The following is a 22,218-nucleotide window of genomic DNA, read 5'->3' on the forward strand; positions in this document are numbered from 1 at the left end:
TGGTGGTGTTCACGGTGATGGTGGTAGTGTTGCTGGTAATGGTGGCGTTGCTGCCAACAGTGGATGCTGCAAAGTTTGAAATGGTGTTTTTTTTACACTTCTTATTGATTTTTCATTTCGTACCACAACAATACACAATTGTGTCACTGGCAAGCTTGTTATCTTGAAGATTACCAGACAAATTAAGCTCTCATGTGCTCCTTCTTCCACAGAATTGTGTTCATGATTCCTACATCTCTGCAGTCCTTAGCATGTAATCCTGTCCTCTGATTATCACTTGGCTGCTACTTCCAATGCATACACTTAGTCTTGGGGAATCAGCTCATAGGTTGTCTCAGTTCCTCCCCAGCTCTTTAATCGTCCACTAACCCCAAATGTTTCATCCAAGCCCTCTGTCTTGTGGTGATTTCCTAAGCATCCTCTTTCCCCTTTTAGCTATTTCCCAATGCTTTTTGTTCCAAGGTGGGGGTAGTGTAGCTTCCATGGTATCTCATAATGCTGTGTTTGGCCACCATGACCCCAATGTAACATAATATGATTTTTTATCTTGTTAAGCCCTTTTTTTCTAGAATCTCCATAATGACCTACTTTAGCACCAGTTGGATCAATTTGCCCTCCACCGCTGATATCTCTTCCCCTACCTCTTTCCTGACCTTTTTTGCATTCCCATAAGCTGGGTGCAACAGTACCATTTTCTTTTTTACGTTTGAGGCCAGTTCCTGTAGGGGTCAATGTCATCATGTGATAATAAGCTCTGTATAATATTTTGAGTTGAATCAAACTGAAATTGGAGGGGATCAAAACTTCTCTTGGGTGTCTTATTGCATCATCAGAGTCCTTTTCTTCAAGCCCAACTAGGTCTTGCCATCTCTCCCTAAGCTTTTGCAAGCTATCTGGAGTGTTGTCAGTAAGTGTTTTATAGATTTTTGAAACCACATCCTTCCACAATGCTTCCCTTAAAATCCTTCTTTCAAAGGGATCTCTTTAGGAATTTATGTCTAGTCCTCTTCTTAAGTGTCTGTTACATCCTTAAGATACAGATATCTGTAATATTGGTTGGGGTGTAGTTCATATTCCTCCAAGAGTTGAGTGAAATCCCTCAAATCTCTCTGCCCCCTAGAATGTCTCCCAGAGTGAGAATAGCTATGCAGTCCCAGCTCAGGAACCGTTGCCGACTCAATGGAGAATCAATACATCTCCTAACATAACCCTCACCCATGGAAGTTTCTTCTGAGTCCTTGCCTTTCTCCGACCTATGACAGCTATGGCCATCCACACATCTTGATCACTGCTAAGGTAACGTGCTGAAGGTTCCCTAGCCCTTTCCTATTATACAGGGAGTGCAGGAATGATTTGGTCATAGCAGGTGTAATACACGTTCTCTGTATATTTCTGTCATTTAGTGTTGGGCTTGGACGTTTGCGACTAGTTTTTCTTCGAAGGCATTGACTACATCTCTATATGCCTTAATTTGGCTGCTATTGCACAATAGACGCAGAGCAGAGAACACTCTTCACTATTCAGGATCCCTGTCATATAGGCTTTTATGGAAGGTCTCAAAAGCATCATCCCACCAAGAGTTCTACCTGCCCCAGTTTGAACCCTTAATGTGGTCCTCACTAGACTTATGGGCCCTACTTTTGAACCCGTGCACTTGTGATCCCTACACTTCCTTTAATGGAAAATTGCCTTCCTGGTTGCTTTTACTTCCTCAACGTGCATTAAGGAGCTACACGCCCTCACACTAAAAGAGCCTTTCTTCCAAGTACACAATGACATGGCTGTACTTAGAACTGATCCCAGTTTACTTTCCAAAGTGGCATCTCCTTTCCACCTTAATCAAACAATAGAGCTCCCAGGTTTCTTCCCCCAACCAGATTCGGTATCCGAAAGGGCTTTACACTCACTTGATGTTAAACTTGCCACCATGTACTACATTGATACAATCAAACCCTTTTGCAAGACTCAGTAACTCTTTTTTGCTTTTGCAAATCTCACAAGGGCTGTCCTCTATCGAAACAGGCTAGCTAGGTGGTCTGGCAAGCACATCCAGAGAAAGTACCTCAAAGCTAAGAGACCCTTGCCTGCCCCGTCAAAGCCACATTCCATCCGAAAAAAGGAGCCAATGGAACATCCATATTGCTGACATCTATAAGGCAGCTATGTGGTTAACACTTCACCAAATACTATTGTGTGGACATCCTAACACACTAAAAAGCTAGGGTTGGTATTAAAGTCTTAGGGCCGTATTTATTATCGCTGTGGTGCAGGGCAGCGCAGCACGTCAACTTGCTGCGCTGTCCTCCTTCACATGGTAAGTGCAGGAATGTGCTGTGTTTATCCAATAGGGCACATTCCTGTCCTTTCCTCCTGCACTTGTGTCGTTTTAGCAGCCTACTGCCAACGCAGGCACCCTTGCACAATGGTGCATGGGCTCCTGTGTTGAAGGCAGAGTTGTTTTTGTGCAGAAGGGGCACCTTCCTGCAAAAAAACATTTCTGAGAGGCTTTTTCCTCTTTCTACAGCCTAACACAGAGCCTTCATTCATGCAGTATGACAACACTAAAGGCAGTGACAACCTGGTACAGAGACGTGCAGAAGATAGTGATAGCCAAGTGCAAAGCAGTACTAAATGTAAAAACATTTCTGACGCAATGAAACGCTAAAGGCAATAGGAACCTGATACAATGCAAAAAGGCAAGAAGGGTCAAGAACCAGTGCAAAAAACAAAGACAATCCTCACAACCAGAGAGTGGGCGAGTATCATTAGAGACTGGATTAGTCAACCAAGAGGGACAATAGCCCCCACCAAGGATTTTCGCTGTAACCGCTCTGTCGTGAGATCGGTTGCCCCGCTTTACTGTCGCAAAGAGGATGTCATAGGACCCAGAGTTTCATGGCCAAAGTCAACCTACCTCACTCGTGGACCTAGAACTCCACCACAACTCACCCCTGTCGACTGCACAGCAGCAGGAGCATCTTTGATCATCCTTGAGCTGCATACCCAGCATCAGAACCACTCAATTGTTCTCTACGGCAGTCATTTCCTAAAGGCTGGAACTTGACTCAGAGACCCAGAACCCTGAGAAAGAGAAAATCAAGCAACCAGAGTATTGGGGGCCCAGGGTTAAAAAAGGTTTTTGACAGTAGACCTTGCTTTGACTGTCATAAAACAAAGCACTACAGAGGGGATGCAGTCTGTACCAAGACAAAGGTTACCGCTGGTTTAGCCAGTGTAGCCTTTGAGCAGGATTCCTCTGATGAGGATATCCTGGTAGCTTTTAACTGGGGAAAGGGCCCTGATGTTGAATTGGTGACTCCTGAGGGTGGTAGTAAAGACTTTCACCACATCAAGGTGAATGGGATCCCAGTCACTGCCCTGAGAGACATATATCTTCCAGTCAAACCATATTGGCGAACAGGTTGTTGTCCCGAGACCAGTATTTTCCAGGAGAGTAAGGGCTATCCCAGGGTAGGTCACTATCAGACCTCCTGTGGCCTAAGCGACCCTAGAGATAGGGGGTACCCTTAGCTGTCATAGGGTGGTAGTCAGTCCTGACCTCCCCTAGATTGCCTCCTAGGAAATGACCTCCCAGAGTTTGGCCTGAGCCTAGAGGGGGCAGTTGCCCAGGGCACTGCCTCTCCAAAGGATCCTAACGGTCCTGTCCCTAAGAATAGGAGACTTAGGCCTCAGAAGAAAGGCAAAAAGAAGAAAGGTAGGCAACTCTTAACAAGAGACTCAGGGAGCCAAGGGAATCCATCCCAGTAAGGGAGAACGCCAAAGTTGGCACTGGAAGGTCTATCCTGTTCCCAAGAAGTCCTGAAGAGTCAGACAATGGCTCACCAACAAGGTGTCACCCCTGAGCTGGCAGAAGAAAGGGTGTACGAAGGGTGTCTACCACATGAGGTGGTAGCCCCCCACTCTGAAACAATAGAGAGGCTCCAAGAACCCAAAGCATCCCCAAAATAGCCCATCCACCTGCTAGTGGAAAGCTAAGGGTGTGGTTCTGGGCACTGACATCTGTCAGTAGCCTCTGCTGGATGTTTGCTTTTAAGGCAGCCTTGTCTGTAGCATGGGGGTCAGACCCCATGACAAGAAGCAAAGTAGGCCCCCTGACCCTGTAGGTTATGGTGGGGTTACTGCAGTGCTGGATAACATCTTTGTGTTAGCTAGGTGTTGCCATAGCTACGGTCGGGTTAGAGGAGGTAGGTATCTCCACACCCAAAGTAAAAGACAAGGGTGGAAAAGGCAGAGTGTTAGCTAAAGTCTAGTTTAGGATGTGTCCTGTCAAAGTAGAGGTAGGTCAGTTCCCCGGGAGGAATATATGTACGGCAGAGTAAGCCCTGCAATAGGACAGCCAATTTCCTACATCCTTCCTCGCTGAATGGTCAGGGAAACTCCCCAATTGGTTTGAGGTCTCCCAGGCGTATTAGCTGAGGGGGAGGGGTTGCGTGAGGTCACAGGCTTTTTGCAGCTGCCCCCTTTTTGCTCCCATTTGGACTGCTATCTGCTTGTTCTCAACTCGGAATGTGCACTGAGGCATCTGTGCCCAAGCTAGTCCAGTGGCCTCACACAGGCTTTAGCACACACAGAGCTTTCTGGCCCCCTGAGGAGACATGTGAACGACTCCCAGGCTTAGGAACAAAGGCAGTTTACACAGAGTTAGGTGTGACCTCTTCCAGGCAGGCCACTCAGGGTGTTAGCCCAAAAGGCGAGCTTCAAAGGGGAAGTGGCCTTTTAAGGCCTGCTGAAGATAACACTACCGAGCAGGCTACCTTTTGTTCATGCCAACAAATTGGAGACATGGACAGAGAGAGAAAACCCATCCCCAAAGCGGTTTTCCCATGGGCGTGTAGCCCTTAAGTAGCTACATAGCTCCTCGTAGTTAAGAGAAGGTCTCGACATCTTAAGAGTGGCAAGAATATTGCACTCTGGGATTTTCAAGGGCCACACATCACCAAAACGTTGTCACTGAAGAGGAGGGGAATTGCTAGTCCATTGTTGTCCCCTGGGTGCACTTTCCCAGGATAAAATGGGCATGCCTGGCACCCTGGAACTTATTACACATTGCATTTGGAGAGAAGACCAAATAAGGACTGCCCTGCTGCCTTTGTAGCTGCACGAAGAGAGGCTGCACCATCGGAAGGATTTTACCTGCTGCACTTTGGGCTAGTAAATTTTGTACTGCGCCTGTGGTTCCTGACTCGGGGAAAAGTTGATCCCAGCCCCAGATAGAAGCAGTGACTACAAGGATCAGTCAGCTGCGCCCCTGGAACCAGCTCCAGGGACAAAAGAGCTGAAGAAGCCCAAAATAGGAAGTTGGTAGCCACCGCAGACATTTTGCTGCTACCGTCCGCTAGGCACCCAAAGTGACCTATCCACAATGGTCAAAAGTTGTACCCAAGTCCACTGAACCCGGGAGTACTATCAGAGCCCGGATTTGTCAACCAAAAGGGACACTAGCCCCCACCAAGCATTTTTGCTGTGACTGCTGTGTCACGAGATTAAGAGCCTAGCCACAGCTGGCCTTTTACTGTCACAAAGAAGACGTCATGGGAGCCCAAGTTCCATGGTAAAAGTCGCCCCCGTGGATCGAGGACAACTCACCTCATTCAACCGCACAGCACCAGGAGCATCTTTAACCACTTTGGCGCTCATGACGAGCTCGTCATGAGTTACGCCGCTCGCACGCTGATGACGAGCTGAGCTCGTCATGTAAAGCGGCTTTTTCAAAAACGCAGCGCGCAGCGGGAAAACCGCTAGCGCGCATGCGGTTAAGCATCTTTCCCTCTTGCATTCCCAGCATCAGGACAATTCCATTGTCGTCTATAGTGGTCATTTCTTAAAGGCTGGAACAGGACTGCAAAAGACTCTGGTGGACAGGTAACTGTCCAAATTAACCTTCCTCGCCTCCTAGACCACCGCCCTGTCAGATGTAGTCACTCAACATGGGCTGGAGTTGCTGAACAAACTTTTTGTTGACCATTCCCAGTAGCTCTCAATAACCTTCAGAGTAGCTCCTAGCCTTGAGTTCATTTTAACTAAGAACTGCAATAAATAAGTGTTGTGTTTTCCTTTTAAAGTAAAGGAAAGGCTATGTTTATTTTACATTATTATAAGGCTGCTGATAGCAGAGCCTGTTAATGCATCACACACAAAACTCTTCACTCTCAGTCCCCCAGCTACCTAAACAACAAACTGGTAAGAGCAGGAAAATCCAGAACTCTGAGAAGCTCCAGCTCACTCCTTCTTATCCCTCTGAAACTGAAAAAGAAAACCACTCAGTACCCATCATTTTCTAGCAACGCTCCCAGGATGTGGAACGCTCTCCCTAGAGTCCTCAGATGCAACCCCTCCTACTCCTGTTTCAAAAGGGACCTGAAACTCCATCTCCTCAACAAATACTTTCCCAGCCAACGCCAACGAACCTAAACTTCAATATCCGAGTTGACTCCTCTCTCTCTTGACATTCAAGGATAGTTAGTGAACGGACTGTGTTAGCCAACTTTGTTTGTTTTCTCTCTCTCCCCTGCACTGTTTACCTATTTTTCATGTTGTATTTTTTATCTCTGTTTTGCTTTCTTACTGCCTTCCTACTATGTAATGCAATTTTGTTCTGTTTTTACTGTGTGTATGGCTCTGATACCCACGGGTCGAGCTAGCGCTATATGAAACTTTTAAAATAAAATACATTTTTAAAAAAACCAATAATGAGCAGTGCTCCACTCAGAATTATGACCTATGTGGGTCACAGAGGTTCAGAATTGATGCACTGAGGTCTTTAACTGTTAAATAAAAGTTGTTCTCAACTCAATATTGGAGCATGAGAACCAAATAATATTTCTGAATGAGACAAAACTAAATTGAAGAGTTTACTTAATGATTAAGTTAACTCTTCAGTTGAATTTTCTCCCATTTCAAAGTGTCTCATTTACAGACAGTTGGCATCTTGCTCCCAGTGGCTGATAGTCACACTGTCAAGTCTGCCATAATTATAACTGAAAAAATAGCCAATTTTTTTAAATGGGAGAAATTTGAAGTGCAGAAAAATGTTCCATCAAGTGCAGAAAAATGTTCCTTATTATGAAAATCTTTGCTGGACATTTTTCTGCATTTTAAATTTATCCCATTTAAAAATGGTTTGTGTTGTACTTGTAATGATGCCCCATATGGTGAAAGGAATGACCTGTGCCACAAGTACATGTGACATACGCTCTCAGCCGTGGCGGCTAGTAGGGAATCGTGATGGGGACAAAGGAGTGTCTGAAAATACAAACAAAAAATGCACTTACCTTTTCTGCCAGCCCCATCTCTCCTCCGCTCTTCCTGACACCAGTCCGGATGAAGCACCCAGGGACACAGGCTCCCCTTGGCCAATCGCAAAGCTGCAATGTAGCATTGTAATTGGTCTGAGTGCCCTGGATCGGTGCTCAGATCGGGACAGGGAGCTTGTGCATATTCCATATCAGGCTGTCCATTACAACCTGGTGGGGAGTATGCAAAGCAAGCATGACTGCTTGGCCGGCAGTTTTGGCTGGCCAAGCATTCATGCGCACTTACGGGCCAATTATAATGACGGTCGGAGTTGCCTCTGACCGGCTTCATCCCAGAATCGGGACCGACCTCCCGTCTCCGGACCTAATTACGATGAGACTGTACATGGTTTTGTCACATACTCACATTTCCCTATGGAAACCGGCTGTAGCACAAGCTCCCATAGGGAAATGGGTGGTTGTGTTCATTCCTGCACCGCATGGCAGGGATGAACAGGGCGGCAAAGACGCTTTCCGACAGGCTTTCCATGTTGAAAAGCCCAGCATGGAAAGCCTGTCAGAAACCGAGCATCATAATCCCAATGGCAGAAACATCATCCAATCGGATTACGGACCAGTCTCTGACTAGCAGACAGGCTCTCTGAGCCTGTGGGAATCCAGCCGGAATGACGGGCTGGTTTCAAATCCGATCGCCTACATTGTAATTTGGTGGTCGGAGTGGAAAACGACGACGTCAGTTGGAAAGCCTCCGACCAATGGTCGGAGGCTTTCTGACCGACATTTTAATCGCCCCTTAGTGTGCGTACTCCACTCCTCCTCTCTGAGCCACCAGTCTGCCCCACCTTAAACCAGCCCCGCAGCAACCAAAAATAAAATGATAATAACGCTTGGTTTTATTTTTCCCTCTTTCACTGCTCTAAGAGCAGTGGCTCCCAGTTACCCATACACATATATCCCATTCATTCACACACATATTCATACATCCCCACAGACCATGTACTCACTGATGTACATGGCAGCCCTATCATAGTACCTCTAGTCACAGTATTTTGTTCAAACCATAGTATCGTGCTCCATGGACATTAGGTTTAAAGTTAATGAAGCTGGGCTAAGGGATATCTGTAAGAATGTGCAAGTTACTTGGCCTACAGTAGTTCACGAAGATTTTAACTGATCAGAAGTAGGTCTCATTACATAAAAGGTTGGAGACCCCTGCATTAAAAGTTATTAAATGCTTTAAAAATTCATATCTCTGGAACCTTCCAGTGGATTTTTATGATCAAGGCCTCTAAAATTTCATAATAATATGCTCTCTTTTTATACATTGTGTTTTATTCTGTTGTTTGGTGCTGTTAAATGTTTTACACTAAGTTCCTTTGTCAAACGTTTTGCTGCTCGAAGCCAGAGCAGCCCAGCAAAGGTGATACACATGAGCCTGAGTGGACCCAAGACAGTTTTTGTGAGTGTATTCCACAATAAGGCCACACAGCCATGTCATATAATGCACCCAAATCCTCACTGGAACAGTCTGGCTCGAACTGCCAAGCCAGGTTCTCCCCGAACCGGAACACAATCAACCCAGATCGGTTTCGCCCTAGTTATGGGCTCACCAGCTAGGTACAGCTTGATTCCAATGACACAGTGAGCATGGGAACCACATCTGGGCATATCCATGCCACTTAGAGAGGTACATGAAACACACAAAAGGTGATAGGAGGTTGCTTGTAATAAATCTAACCACTGGCATTAGCTTGGTGTAGCACTGCAAGTCATTGTTCTTCTGCTCACCATGCCACCTCAGTTTAGACCCACACATATGCAAATCAGTCTTGACCCTGTTCCTTTTGGTAACAGTCCACCCCGAACACAAGCAACCTAGGACCGGTTTCGCCCTATACCTTGACTACGGAGGGAAAAATAGAACAATGATGGGTGGCTACATCATCATCCAGGGGCTCCTACTACAAAATTAGGCATGCCAATTTCAGAGCACTGATACAAGGCATCTGGGCATTTGTGGACGGGGGTCTGAGCCATTTGAACAGGATGATGGCTCACCATGCCAATAATAATGAACTACGTTTGAAGTCATAGGGCACTGCATGGGCTTTGAGTATTATAAAACCACAAATTCAAATATCTCCTGATGGAACCATCAGGAACCGGAGATCAATTCAGAAATACAGGCTATGGGCACTTGTGACCCACACATCTTTTCAAACGTTTCATGGCCAGAGAGTACATCAGTGTTGTAGCCCATCAACTTAGCTTTCTGGTAAATCTTCCCTGCAGGAAACACTTACAGTGATACATCCCAGAAATAGAGGTGTGTAAATAATGTCAAGATTCATTCAACGTAAAGTTACATGAATGAACTCACAGTCATTTTCTGAGGAGCACAACTAGTCGAACCCAAGGCCTTAAGGTAACTGTGATCATCAAACCAGCACACAAGAGTGACACCGGTTTCAGACCACAAAGAAGCTCACTAGGGAAAAGGTGTGGCTTCCAGCTGTCAGTACTGTGATGGCAAACAAGCTCAACATTTCTACTCATTTTTCAAGCTGCATTTATTGGGATTAGTAAGTCTTCATTCAACAACAGTGGTTTTACAAAGTTTCCCATGTACTTACCAGAGGCCCATAGGAAGGTCAACTATCTGTGGTCAGTGGGCAATGACTTGGATACATGAAGCCATATTCTTCAGGGTTAGAGCTACAGATACAGGGCATTGGCCCATGGTGAGATACAGCACAATTCCAAAGGTCTTGTGCAATGGCCACATATGTAATATTGAGCCAGCTGTACTAAGGTTCCTGTTTGCATTTCTTAAATGGCAACTCTGTAAGAATCACTATATAAGAAATGCAAAGGAATATGCACAAAATGTGTGATTCCCTAATAGCAATTCCTACAGATTAGGAGTCGCTATTAGGTTATCGGAAATAGGAAATGCCATTGCATTCCCGCCTATGGGCGAAATAGGAAATGGTTTGCATTTCTTAAATTGCAATGTGCTAATAGGAAATCGCAATTTAAGAAACGCAGAGCCATGGGTGCCTCTGGGCCTAAACTCCCCCTGGAAGCACCCCGAATTTCCTAGTGCAAGTGTAAGTGCACACACGCCCTAGGGGCATATGTGCACTTCATGTCATATAAACAAAATGCATTTTTAATGCATTATATTCTTTTGAACATGGTTACCATTGACTTAAGGTTGATGGTAATTGCATTTCCTAAATGCACAATTTGCATGTTACAATAAAAAAATGCATTTTAATGCATTATATCCTTTTGCACATGGTTACAATCGACTTGAAGTTGATGGCAATTGCATTTCCTAAATGCACAATTTGCATGTTAAAATAAAAAAAATGCATTTTTAATGCATATTATTTTGCACATGGTTAACATTGACTTGAAGTTGAAGGTAATTGCATTTCCTAAATGCCCTATTAGCATTTAGGTAATGCTTTGTACATGTGCTTGAGTAATCGCGAATCGGTAATCACTATTTGCAATTCCTAAATCTTCTACAGTGTTGAAATAGCAAATTGCGATGTTTTTTTACCCTTTGTACATCTGAAAAGGCCATTTAGCATTTCTTAACAGGCTGAAATAGCGATTCGGCCCGTTAAGAAATGCTAAATGGCTTTGTACATTGGGCCATTGACTTTGACTTGCATTGTAGTCTTAATGATGCAAGTGCCATGGAGGTCCGTGGGTTCACAAATACAGTCAGCTTAACGTCCCACTCAAATTACTGCACACAATAAGACTGACAGTCTATTCAAGGGGAAAAAGAGGACATAATGAGAACATGCACCTCGTTGTATCAGGACGAAGGCCCTCACCCTCCAGTTAAGTGGCATGCTTCATCCTCGGGCCTCTCCTTCACCAATCACTTTGATTTGGGTGTGAGCTACAGTTGAGCAGATCAAGAATGGGGAGTTCTTTGGGGATTCCTTTTTTCCTTTGAATGGTGTTTGTTCCTGAGGGTGATGCCACTCCCTAAAGTTTGTCAGGTGTGAGGCGAATGTGCAGAGGGAAAATATCTATTATATAAAGCGATTGCCTAGATTGACCTTCTGAGACTTTATTTAGTCTCCCAGGAGTAAGATTAAAGTTGTTGTGGGGTATAATTCAACCCACCAGCGGAGGTTGACATGTGTCTGCCAATGTAAAACCCTCTAATGAAGTGAGAGGCATTTGTCAGGAACTGGGTCGCCCTCTGCTGTATAGTCAGAATATTTCGTTTGATTACAACCTTCTTCTGGAGGTTGAGGAAATAATTCTGTTGTGGTCCTGCTGACGAAAGGGATTATTGATCACTCAGTTAGGTCAACTATGTTCCACTCCGATGCTTGAGAAATGGATCAGTTCTCTTTATGATGCACCCATCCTGGCCGATGGTGATTCCAAGCAATGAGGGAAACTCATGCTGAAACCTGTTCGCAGCCAGAAAGTTGCCAATATGCTTGTGGTCACTGAGAAATTGCATGTGCTCTTTTCTGAGGCTAAGCTACAGTTTAAAATTGATCACCTGGCTCGTACAGCATCTGTCATAGCTCCCTGTCAGAGAAGATATTCTTTATATGCCAAAATCTAAGGCGTCAGATATATTTAAGTATACATTTATTGGTACCACCATCAACTATGTTGAGTAGTGTTCATTAATATTGGACACCCAATGTTTTACAGTTGTTTCTAACTATTTTAAATGTTTATTGTTTTATTGTGAATGATGTCCCTGAACAATTGTATCGTGCCATGTCAAGTTTCGAGGTAAAAAATATAAATCATATGTGATAAAAGAATGCTTTGGTTTCATTTTCAGTGAAAATCAACAGCGTCTTCAGGCTGAATTTGCTGAGAAGATCGCAGAGTCACTGAAGAAGCGAGAGAAGGAAGGCTTCAGGGCGCAAGAGCCACTCCGCGTTGCAAGCTATAGAAGGGGCACCCTGGAATACCTTCAACTGGACACAGAAGACAATTCAAGCACTTATCTGTGAGATTAAAGCTGAGGGGGCTGGTCATCTAGAGTAGCCAAGATACGCTTAAACTGGAGGAGAAATCAAACATGTTTGGGGCGAAACTAGCCATAGTTGTTTTACTTTATATTAATGTGAGCTCTAATTGTAGAAGTACATTGTGCTATCATAAATGAGAGAATGGCATAGTAGAGACTGAAGCATGTTCAATTTACAAAACTGAAATTATAGACTGTTCAGAAATTAAGCCACTGTTATTTTACACTCTTCCCACATATGTAATATAGAGCTCAGTTACTGAAAGCTCACCCTGTTATGACATGTTGAGACCAGCAGTCAGCCAGTGCAGGTTGAAACTTTACAAACATAATGCAAAGGGAGTAAAGTGCACCATGTTTCACTGTCTCACATTGACCACAGAGTTTAGTCACTACATGTCTTCTTACCACATTTTGAATACAGTGACCATTCACTGACTTCTCTCCTTCCCCAATCTGCCAACTTCAAAAGAAATTTCTCAATGTGAGAGGGGAAGGGGACCTAGAAGGGCGTGTATTCATCCTAAAAGTGCATTGAGAGGCACTACTTCTGCGGCCTCCCTCTAACCTCTCCCCAAATTTTCCACACACCATGGTAAATAAAACTTTCTGAGTCTGCTGCCGATGTCTAGAGGTGTTTTCACACCCATTAATGGACATCGACTGCTCAGAGTCTTGAATCAGATGATCTGGAAATACATTCTCTGCAGTGGGTTCCAGCTGGCCTTTCCTACCACTGTGTGAAATCGGCTACTCACCCAGTGACCGTGTGAAGGGAGCTAATATCATGTGACACACAGTGGCACTTCTCTGTGTAGAGAACTCAGTTATAGGAGCCTCAGAATGATGCAACATTTTAATTATAGAGGTGATTCTCTGAAGTCTCACTGTGTCTTGTATGTTAATGCAATACTTAGTTACTGAGGATTTATCAGCTTTAAACTTATTGACAACAGAGGTCAGTCACTGGAGCCTGACCATCTAAAAGAAATATTGTAGAGTCCAATACCTGAAACCTCACCCTCTTATCACTTATAGAACTTGGACTTAGTCAAGGGAGCCTCTGCCTCTTCCCACCTTCTGATGATAAAGCTCAGTCACTAAGGGCCTGATTTGTGTAATGGTGTCTCGACTATAATTTGTTTGTCATATCAAAATGTGCCCCATACAAACAATTTACTGAGCCTTTCTGTTTTCATGTTGTACGTCCTTCCCAATAAGTTGGATACAGGCTTGTGCCCCACTTTAATTGTTTCTTGCTTTATTTTGTATATATTTAAGCAGCTGCATATTAAAAAAAAAACTGTCCGGCTGGACAACAGTAAAAAATATTACTGATTGGGTCTATATTTATTGTTTACTCACATTAACCCTTGTCTAGGGACCACTGTCTTTAGAAATAACTGACTTAGATCTCAACAGATGGGTTACTCCGTCTGAAAGCTGAAGGATATCTGGTCTGCCGAAATATAAATCTCATAGGATATATTGGGATTGGGGGGCGTGGCTAGGCAAGCCACGATGGCGGCTGTGTCCTGCTGAGGCTCCGCGATCGGGCTAGCATCGTGCCCACTTCCTGAGATCGCTGGGAGCCTCAGCCTACAAAAATCACCCCATTGAAGCATACCTGCGGTGAACGTCCTCTGGCTGAGCTGCGGGGGCTGCGGACGAGCGTCGGACACCGTCCCGTCCCTCATCGACGCCGGAGCCGGGCGCCGAGTGTCCAAGATGGCGGGCGCGGCTCCTTCTGCCTGCGGTGGACGCCACTGAGGACCTGTCCCCGGGGCGGCGGCCCTCGGCGGGGAGGACGGCTGGCGGCCCCGGTGCCCCAGCGGGGAGCGGAGTGACCGCCTCACGGGCTCCTGGACCGAGCCGGACTAGCTATAGCGGGAGCGGTCCGGCGCACAAGATGGCGGCCGCTGTCCCGAGGGATCACTGCATCGGCGCTCCTGCGTGACCGGGAGCCTACCCCAGCACTGCTCAGCCCGCCGCCGCGGACCAGGAGACACTAACGGAGGTACCGCCTATGTGACGCTGGGACCCCCCGGACGGCCTCGATCCCACCTGGAGGCGGTGGGTGTCGGCCCCTCCTCCCCCCCCCCCTCTCCTCCTGTGAGTCTCGGCGCCAGCGCCCCGGCGGCCTCCTGTCCCCGCTGGGGCCCGCCGAGGGGTCGTGGACGGCGTTGGCCCTTGCTCAGGGGGGGGGGGAGCCAGAAAGCTCCTGCTGCATCGCGTGGCCCGGTGGACCCGGGTGCCTGGCCCTAAGATGGCGCCCGCAGGGACCAGGACGCCCTGATTGGCATGGACTCCTCCCTGCAGACATGATGCTCCACTGACCCCGAGGCAGAACACACCACACCGGGGTCGCTCATCAACCCGAGCCCCCGCCCCCCGATCCCTGCTCGCCTGCTCCTCGATCCCCGGGGTCGCCTGAGGGGGCGGAGCCCGACCTTACTTACAAGCACCCTATTTCTGGAGAAGCCTGGACTGTGGGAGCAATGCCCCTCTGATGCGTATCTCCTGACGCCAGGGCTGTCACCCCCTTGCAGCCACAAATTGCTCTTCGCGCCCCGAACTAGCGGGGGTCCCCTAAAAGGAAGACAGTGATTGCCCCGGGACCAAGTGGGACTAGAAGCCCGACCTGCATCGAGCTACTGCCTACCCGGATACGCAGAGGAAAGGTGGCCGGCTGACTACGGGGTGCACGGAGGCCCGGGCCCTCCCCGTCTCTGACCGCACTCATGGGGAAAACGAGGCCCACGCAGACGACGGCTGTGCCCGAGACGGCCCCCGAGAGAATGCCGCAAACGAGAACATGGACGCAAGCCAACGCGTCGCAAACCGACCCCACACTGTCGGCAAAGTTGGATCAGGTGTTGGCGGCAATTGAATTGTCCCGCCTATCAATGGAAGAGAGATTGGGTGTCCTGACAACGGACATCAGTTTAATCCGCGACGACCATCGCAAGTTGGCGGACAGAGTGAAAGACGGAGAACGGATTGTGACTGAACTACAGCCTGCGGTGAAAACACAAGAGGCGGCACTGAAGGAGGTCCTGCACCGCGTGGCGGCCCTCGAGGAACGCACAGTGGACCTGGAAGGGCGCTCGAGACGCTGTAACATCCGCGTTCTGGGCTTGCCGGAAGGGATTGAGAACTCGGACCCTCTGACATACATGGAGCTCTGGACCAAATCTTTCACACCGGAGGCGGAAAGGTCGGCATATTTTTCCATTGAAAGAGCCCATAGGGTTCCGGCCCGGGCACCCAAGCCGGGCCTCCCTCCACGACCCATGCTGGCTAAATTCTTGCATTTCCGAGACCGCGATGCGGTGCTTCGTGCGGCCCGAACGGGGGGCCCCCTCCAAGTGGAAGATCAGCACGTTATGGTGTTCCCGGACTATGCCCGAGAGATCCAACTCCAGCGCTCCACCTACCTAGACGTCAAGAGGCGTCTCCGCGCAAATGATCTTCAATATTCCCTGCTGTTCCCGGCCCACCTGAAAGTACTGCACAAGGGGAAAGCCCTCTTTTTCAACACGGCGGAGGAAGCACAGGATTGGACTGAGTTTCACTGCCCAATAATCCCTAATCCTGGGCCCCAGAGAGCTCGCAACAACGACTTCAGACGCCCCAGACGACGAGGTACGAGCCGTACTCGATCAGGCCGCCCCAAAAGCCAGACATCATCCCCCACGGGCTCACCCGACCTCACGCAGATCATGCAGGAGCGACGAGATGCCTTGAGAGTGGTGACCGAACTGCACACGTCACCCATAGCGTCGGATCTGGAGGGTCGACCGCACCTGTTCACCCCTGAGAAAGACCGGGACAGTGACGGAACAATGTCGGGGATTGGACCAATCTCCTCCCCCCTTGTTACGGCGCACACCTTGGAAGCTACCCTGGCCGACCGACCTGGCACCTCTTCATGATGGATGAACTTTCCACTATTATATCCTTCTCATGGTGGCCTATTGTATTGCGCGACGTCTAGGAGCCTAGACTGCTTTGTCTAATAACTGTGAGCGCTTGCGAGCGATAGACGCTTCTCCTACAAGAGCCCGACCCGCGCACAGGCCCAGCAGCGACACATGCTGCCGCCCCCGCTGTTATCCGTTGTATTTTTCTCCCCTAGTGGGACACTAGTTTGGATATGCCACCCCCGGTGAGATATCCTCAGTATTGGGACTGTTTCCCACCCAAGGTTCTATCTGTTGTTAATTCCCTTAGTCCCTCCCCCATGATTGTGGAAGCTTGGCGCACTAGGAGTACACGTGACACATACACACTGGCGGCCGACGGGGGTTGCAGGGGGGTCCCTCTCCCACTCACGACACCGTACGAATGGCAGACTCACGTTCAGACATTAATGTCCTTACACTGAATGTGCGAGGCCTACACACGCCCAGCAAACGCTACTCTGTTTACTCATACATTAGACGTATGTCAGCCAGTATTGCATTTTTGCAGGAGACACACATGAACACTACCGAACTCACTCGCTTGCAGGTCAAATGGCGAGGGACCCTCTGTGCCACTCACTATTCAGCGTTTGCGCGCGGCGTGTTAATTTGGGTCAGGCCAGGTACACCCTTCCGAGAGCTCCGGCGGGTGGTGGATAGAGAGGGCAGGTATGCGTTTCTAGAGGGAATACTCGATGGCCAGGGTATACTCCTTGGTAGCATTTACGCCCCCAACACGGACCAGGATAAATTTTGGGACCACCTCACGGGCGTTCTAGCCCAGTTCTCTACAGTTCCGTGGGTATTGGGAGGTGACTTTAATTGCACACTGGACCCCGCCCTGGACCGCTCGCATCCTCCCCCCGCACACTCCCCGGCTCCCCGACAGGCAGCACTCTTCAGGGCATGGACCACGCACTGGGCAATCACTGGCGCATGGCGACACCTGCACCCACTGGCTCGCATTTACTCCTTCCACTCGATTCCACATAACCTCAGGGTCCGTCTGGACCGTTTCCTCTGCTCTGCACCAATCCTCCCTAAGATCACATCCACAGATTACCTAGGTCGGATCCTCTCGGATCATGACGCTCACATCATCCGTCTAACCTGGCGCCCCCCACACCCGCCTGTCCCCACCTGGCGCCTCCCTAGGGACTGCCTTTCAGATCCAGTATTCAGAGACACACACGAAACCAGCATCCGCGACTACTTTACACATAACACAAACACGGCATCGTCGGTACTGGTGGAATGGGACGCGTTTAAGGTGGTGGCGCGGGGAGAATGCATCAAGCAGGTGGTGGGAGTCCGACGCACCTTGGAACGGACGCTCCGAGCTACAGAACAGTCTCTGGCCGCGCTCACTAAACGGCCTGACGACTCGATGGAACACGCCGCGCTCACGGCCAAGGCTAAGACGAAGTATCAGACTGCCTGCGCTGACCTCCGAAGATACAATTTTAGGGCTTACGCCTCTAGGGTGCATAAGGACAGAGACAAAACTGGAGCACTACTGGCCTGGATGGCGAGGCAGGATACCGAAATCAGGCCAATCACGGATATTGTCGATCTAGACGGTGTACTGGTGCGCTCGCAGGCCGAGATCCTCCTAGCGTTCTAACGTCACTATACACAAGTGTACGGGACCCCAGCCCAATACTCCCCATTCTCTGTGGAACGTTTTTTGGATCCACTGACACTGCCCGCAATATCGGATGTAGACAAACGTGCCCTGGACGCCAGGATAAAACCCTCTGACATCACCCAGGCAATTCGTGCCATGTCCCGGAATAAAGCGCCGGGACTGGACGGCTTCCCGCTGGAGTACTACTCGACATTCTCTCCCCTAGTGGTCCCCCATTTGTCACGGGTGTTCGGGGCGTCTCTTCATCTGGGGAGGTTACCCCAGTCACTGCGGGAATCCGTGATTGTCACCTTCCCCAAACCCCACAGAGATCCACTCCACATGGGGTCGTATCGCCCCATCACGCTCCTGTCGGCCGACTGTAAAATCCTGGGGGAAATTCTGGCTGATCGTTATGCGCAAGTCATACGCCCGCTGGTCCACCCCAACCAATGCGGCTTTGTTCCGGGGAGGAACACCTCCCAGAACCTCCGCCGAATCATCCACGTTCAAGACCAGGTACGTGGCAGATTCCCCCGCGCCGCCTGCCTCATTATGGACCTGGAGAAGGCGTTTGACACCCTCACCTGGCCCTATCTCTTCTCAGTCTTGCAGCGCCTAAATATCGGCCCGACGCTAATAGCGTACACACGCCTCTTGTATACCGACTTGACCACACGGGTGCGTATCGGGAAACGTATATCACCGGCGTTCGCAGTCCGACGAGGCACAAGGCAAGGGTGCCCCCTGTCGCCTCTCTTATTTGCGCTAGCAGTCGAACCGCTGGCGGTTCGGCTCTGTCAGGAAGGTGTGGACTGGGGCATCCCACTTGCGGACAGCACGCACTGCGTATCCATGTACGCAGATGATCTTCTCATATACGTCCGAGACATCGATACGGACCTGACCTCTATAGGGGTGACGCTGGCGGACTTCGCAGAGGCCTCGGGACTACAGGTGAACTGGGACAAGTCCACAGTTTACCCCTTACACCCGAGCCTACCCCCCCGGGAAGTCGGGCTCGGAGCGCATAACCTCTCATGGTCTGCGGAAGCCCCCCGGTACCTCGGTGTCCGCTTGTACGATTCCCCAGCTGACCTTTTCGAGGGGAACCACCGCAAGGCACTTGCCAGCCTGCGCCCGGCGGTCGCTTTCTGGAATAAACTCCCACTGGCCCCGATAGGAAGGATAGCTCTGGCCAAAATGGTAATGCTCCCCGACTCCTTTACCACTTCACGAATCTGCCGGTGATTCCACCCAGATCCTTCTTCCGCGATGTAGACTCCCTCCTGGGGACCCTTATTTGGGGCGAGGGGCGCCATAGGGTCGCCCTAAAAACCCTCCAGCTTCCCACGACGATGGGAGGACTCGGAGTTCCGTCCTTTGAGTCATATTTCCTCGCGGCACAACTCCAATGGCTGTCATACTGGACAGCGGATCGTTACCCTCAGGAGACTGTCACCTCGACCGGCAGAATCGCAACCCCGGAACTCACCCGTCTTCTTCTCCCGGGCACCAAGCCGTGGCACACGTATCCCCTCCAAGTGGCGATAGCGCGCCGGTGCATGATGCGGATCCACCGAATGTCCCCCAATAGACCTCCGTACTCCCCGTTGTTGCCATTGATAGGCAGCCCCAGGCAAGACTCCTACTTCACGGCTACGTGCTTCACCGCATGGTCGCAATGTGGCATCACGGATCTGGAGTCGCTCTTTGAGGGAGGCCAGTTAAAATCACTTGACCGCCTGACCACTGAATACGGGCTCCCCCCGGGCCAATTTCTCAGATATCAACAGCTGATTGACGGATACCAGCCCCATTTTAACCTCCGTACTGGCGAGCCAGACACGCATCCAGTAATACACGCTGTCCTACGTATGGGGGTGGGACGCCACTTAGTCACCTGGCTGTATAAATCCATCCGGGAACTCTCACACGCACCCCTGACGACCTTGCGGGCTACATGGGAGGAGGACATAGGTCGCGCGCTACACGACTCGGAGTGGACTAAAGCGCTCGAAGCCCCAAAGCGCGTCTCTAGGAACGCCCGCTTCAAGAACATCCAATACTATATCCTACACAGGGCGTACCTCACCCCAGCGCGATTGCAGAAGTTCTATCCCTCCACGCCATTCCTGTGCCCCAGATGCTGCTCCCCTGCTGCAGACTTTCGCCACATGTTCTGGAGCTGTCCCGACCTTCACCCCTTTTGGCGAGCGGTACACAACACACTATCAGAACTGACAGGTCTCACTACACTATCCACCTGGGAATCTAGCGCGTTAGGCATCTTTCATGTCCCTAAGAAAGCCCCGGTACATAGACGCTTCGTGTCCTTAGCGCTCCTGCTAGCGAACAGATGCATAGCCATGCGCTGGCGATCCCCGGAAGGTCCCCCTATAGCAGCATGGACGGGGGCGGTCAGTAAATGGACGACGGCGGCGGAAGAAGATGCCCTTAGAGAAGAAGAAGCCAGGGGTGCGCGTAAATTTCCCATATCCATGGAATGGGCCATGCTCCTCTACAGTTTCCGACAGTCCACGCAAGTGGGTGACCCACCTACTCCCCCCCCCCCCCGGCCCGAGAAGACCGTTGACGCCTGTCTGGTGTCCCCCTCCCCGGGGTGGGTTCCTGATGCATCCTGATTGACTTCCCACCCTTCTTAAGTGCAAGCTGAATAGCTCCTTGGGCCCCCCCCCCCCTCCCCGGCGCCCTTCACCGGTATTTCGTCCACGCTAGTGCCCACATGCTTCCCCCCCACAGTTTTGTCCCCCCCCGTTTTCTGGTAGCACCATTATATGGGCTGTACAGACCCCGATCCAACGCCCTCGAGACGGGACTTTATATTCCTGTAATCATTCACTATCCTCCTGGCTATGCAGGCTCACTGCCTCCTAACCTGCAAACATGATTGCTCAATATGTACTGATTACTGGAGGAACTATATATTTGTACCAGATGTATAAACAAAAAACACGTTGCACGCATGGCTGAATGTTGAGGCCACGTCAGCGGCTTATTTACACTGTACCGTATACTTTGATGCAACAATAAAACAAATTTAAAAAAAAAAAAGGATATATTGGGATTTATATTTCAGTTGATGGGATATCTGTCACTGTTGTAACAGAGTATCCATCCGCCGAGATCTAAATCAGGCCCGAAGTCTCAATCACTTACTATAAAGCTTGCTCACCACAACCTCCCCCACTTGTCAATCACTAAAAGTTCAATCCCATATACAAAAACATTTCTAGAATAATAACTCTAGTGCTTCATTATTTCACCACATATTGATTATTAAAAACGGACCACTGGAATTATGCTGCAGAGAAAGAGCAAATTACGCAGGAGGGTTGACTAAATTATGTTACGTAACAAGAAAAAGCAAATTATCTGGTGTAATGTGGCACACTTTTTAATACTATTAATTCACTATCTTATCATTTTTATACATGGTATCACTGTATGGCAAAATAATCACCTTATTAGTATACATTTAATAACCATATTCAGCAATAACCTATTAAAAGGGCCTTCCATTGCACTGGAACAAGTGTTGCCAAGTTTTTATTAACTATTTGAGCTAGAAACTATTTGTTTTTGTTTAAATCTTTAGATTATGCAACAGATGATGGATTATGAGGCAAATGTGGTAAATCCTTAATTGTGAGAAAAATCTGCATCTGCAGAATTGCATAATTCCAGTGACCTTGATTTTAGAGTTCAGTCACTGATACTTCACAATCCTATACTAGCTCAGTTACTGAAGTCTTACTCTAATATTTATTATAGATCTCTTCAAATGAAAATTCACTGCCTTATCTCATACTAAATATAGCACTACATTATTAGAGCAATCAATTCTGTTAAAAAATGGATGCCTGAGCTCAGTTACTGAAGTCTTGCCTTCTCACCAGATTTTGATAATGTATTTAAGGCATTGGTGCTCAATTTGCCGAACAAAAACTGATTTAAAATCCCAGATAATGCACCTCAATTCTCTGTTCACATAGTGAATATTGAAGTTGGTCATTTACGTTACTTTAGATACATGTTAGAAAACGTGATCGCTAAAGCTCACATTTTCAGTACATTTTGATTAGACAGCTCAGTCACTAAAGCCACACTGCCCACCACATATTGGTACAAGGGGTGAGTTACTGATATCGCACAGTTGTACTGCATATTGATTTTAGAGCTTTGTTATAACCACATTGTGCTCTGATTTCTCATGTTTCAAGTTTAATTCTCTGACAGAGAGTATCTATTTTTGTCAAAAAAGCCTTTATTGGGAGGTGCGGGGTAATTAGACTGGGCCAG

The 22,218-nt window shown here is 48.5% G+C and overlaps 1 protein-coding gene across 1 annotated transcript in view; it reads left to right on the plus strand.

Moving 5' to 3' along the window:
• The window catches only part of LOC144753527 (guanylyl cyclase C-like), a 632,982-nt gene extending 611,534 nt beyond the window's left edge, over positions 1–21,448 (plus strand). Inside the window, exons 27-28 of the mRNA XM_078641183.1 lie at positions 12,112–13,806; positions 20,996–21,448. Of these exons, the coding sequence (XP_078497309.1) occupies positions 12,112–12,286 (175 nt within the window). The 3' untranslated portion in view covers positions 12,287–13,806; positions 20,996–21,448. The remainder of the gene's footprint in view (positions 1–12,111; positions 13,807–20,995) is intronic.
• The last annotated feature ends 770 nt before the right edge of the window (positions 21,449–22,218 follow it).

Source organism: Lissotriton helveticus, chromosome 1_1 (genome assembly GCF_964261635.1).
Source record: "Lissotriton helveticus chromosome 1_1, aLisHel1.1, whole genome shotgun sequence".
NCBI lineage: Eukaryota > Metazoa > Chordata > Amphibia > Caudata > Salamandridae > Lissotriton > Lissotriton helveticus.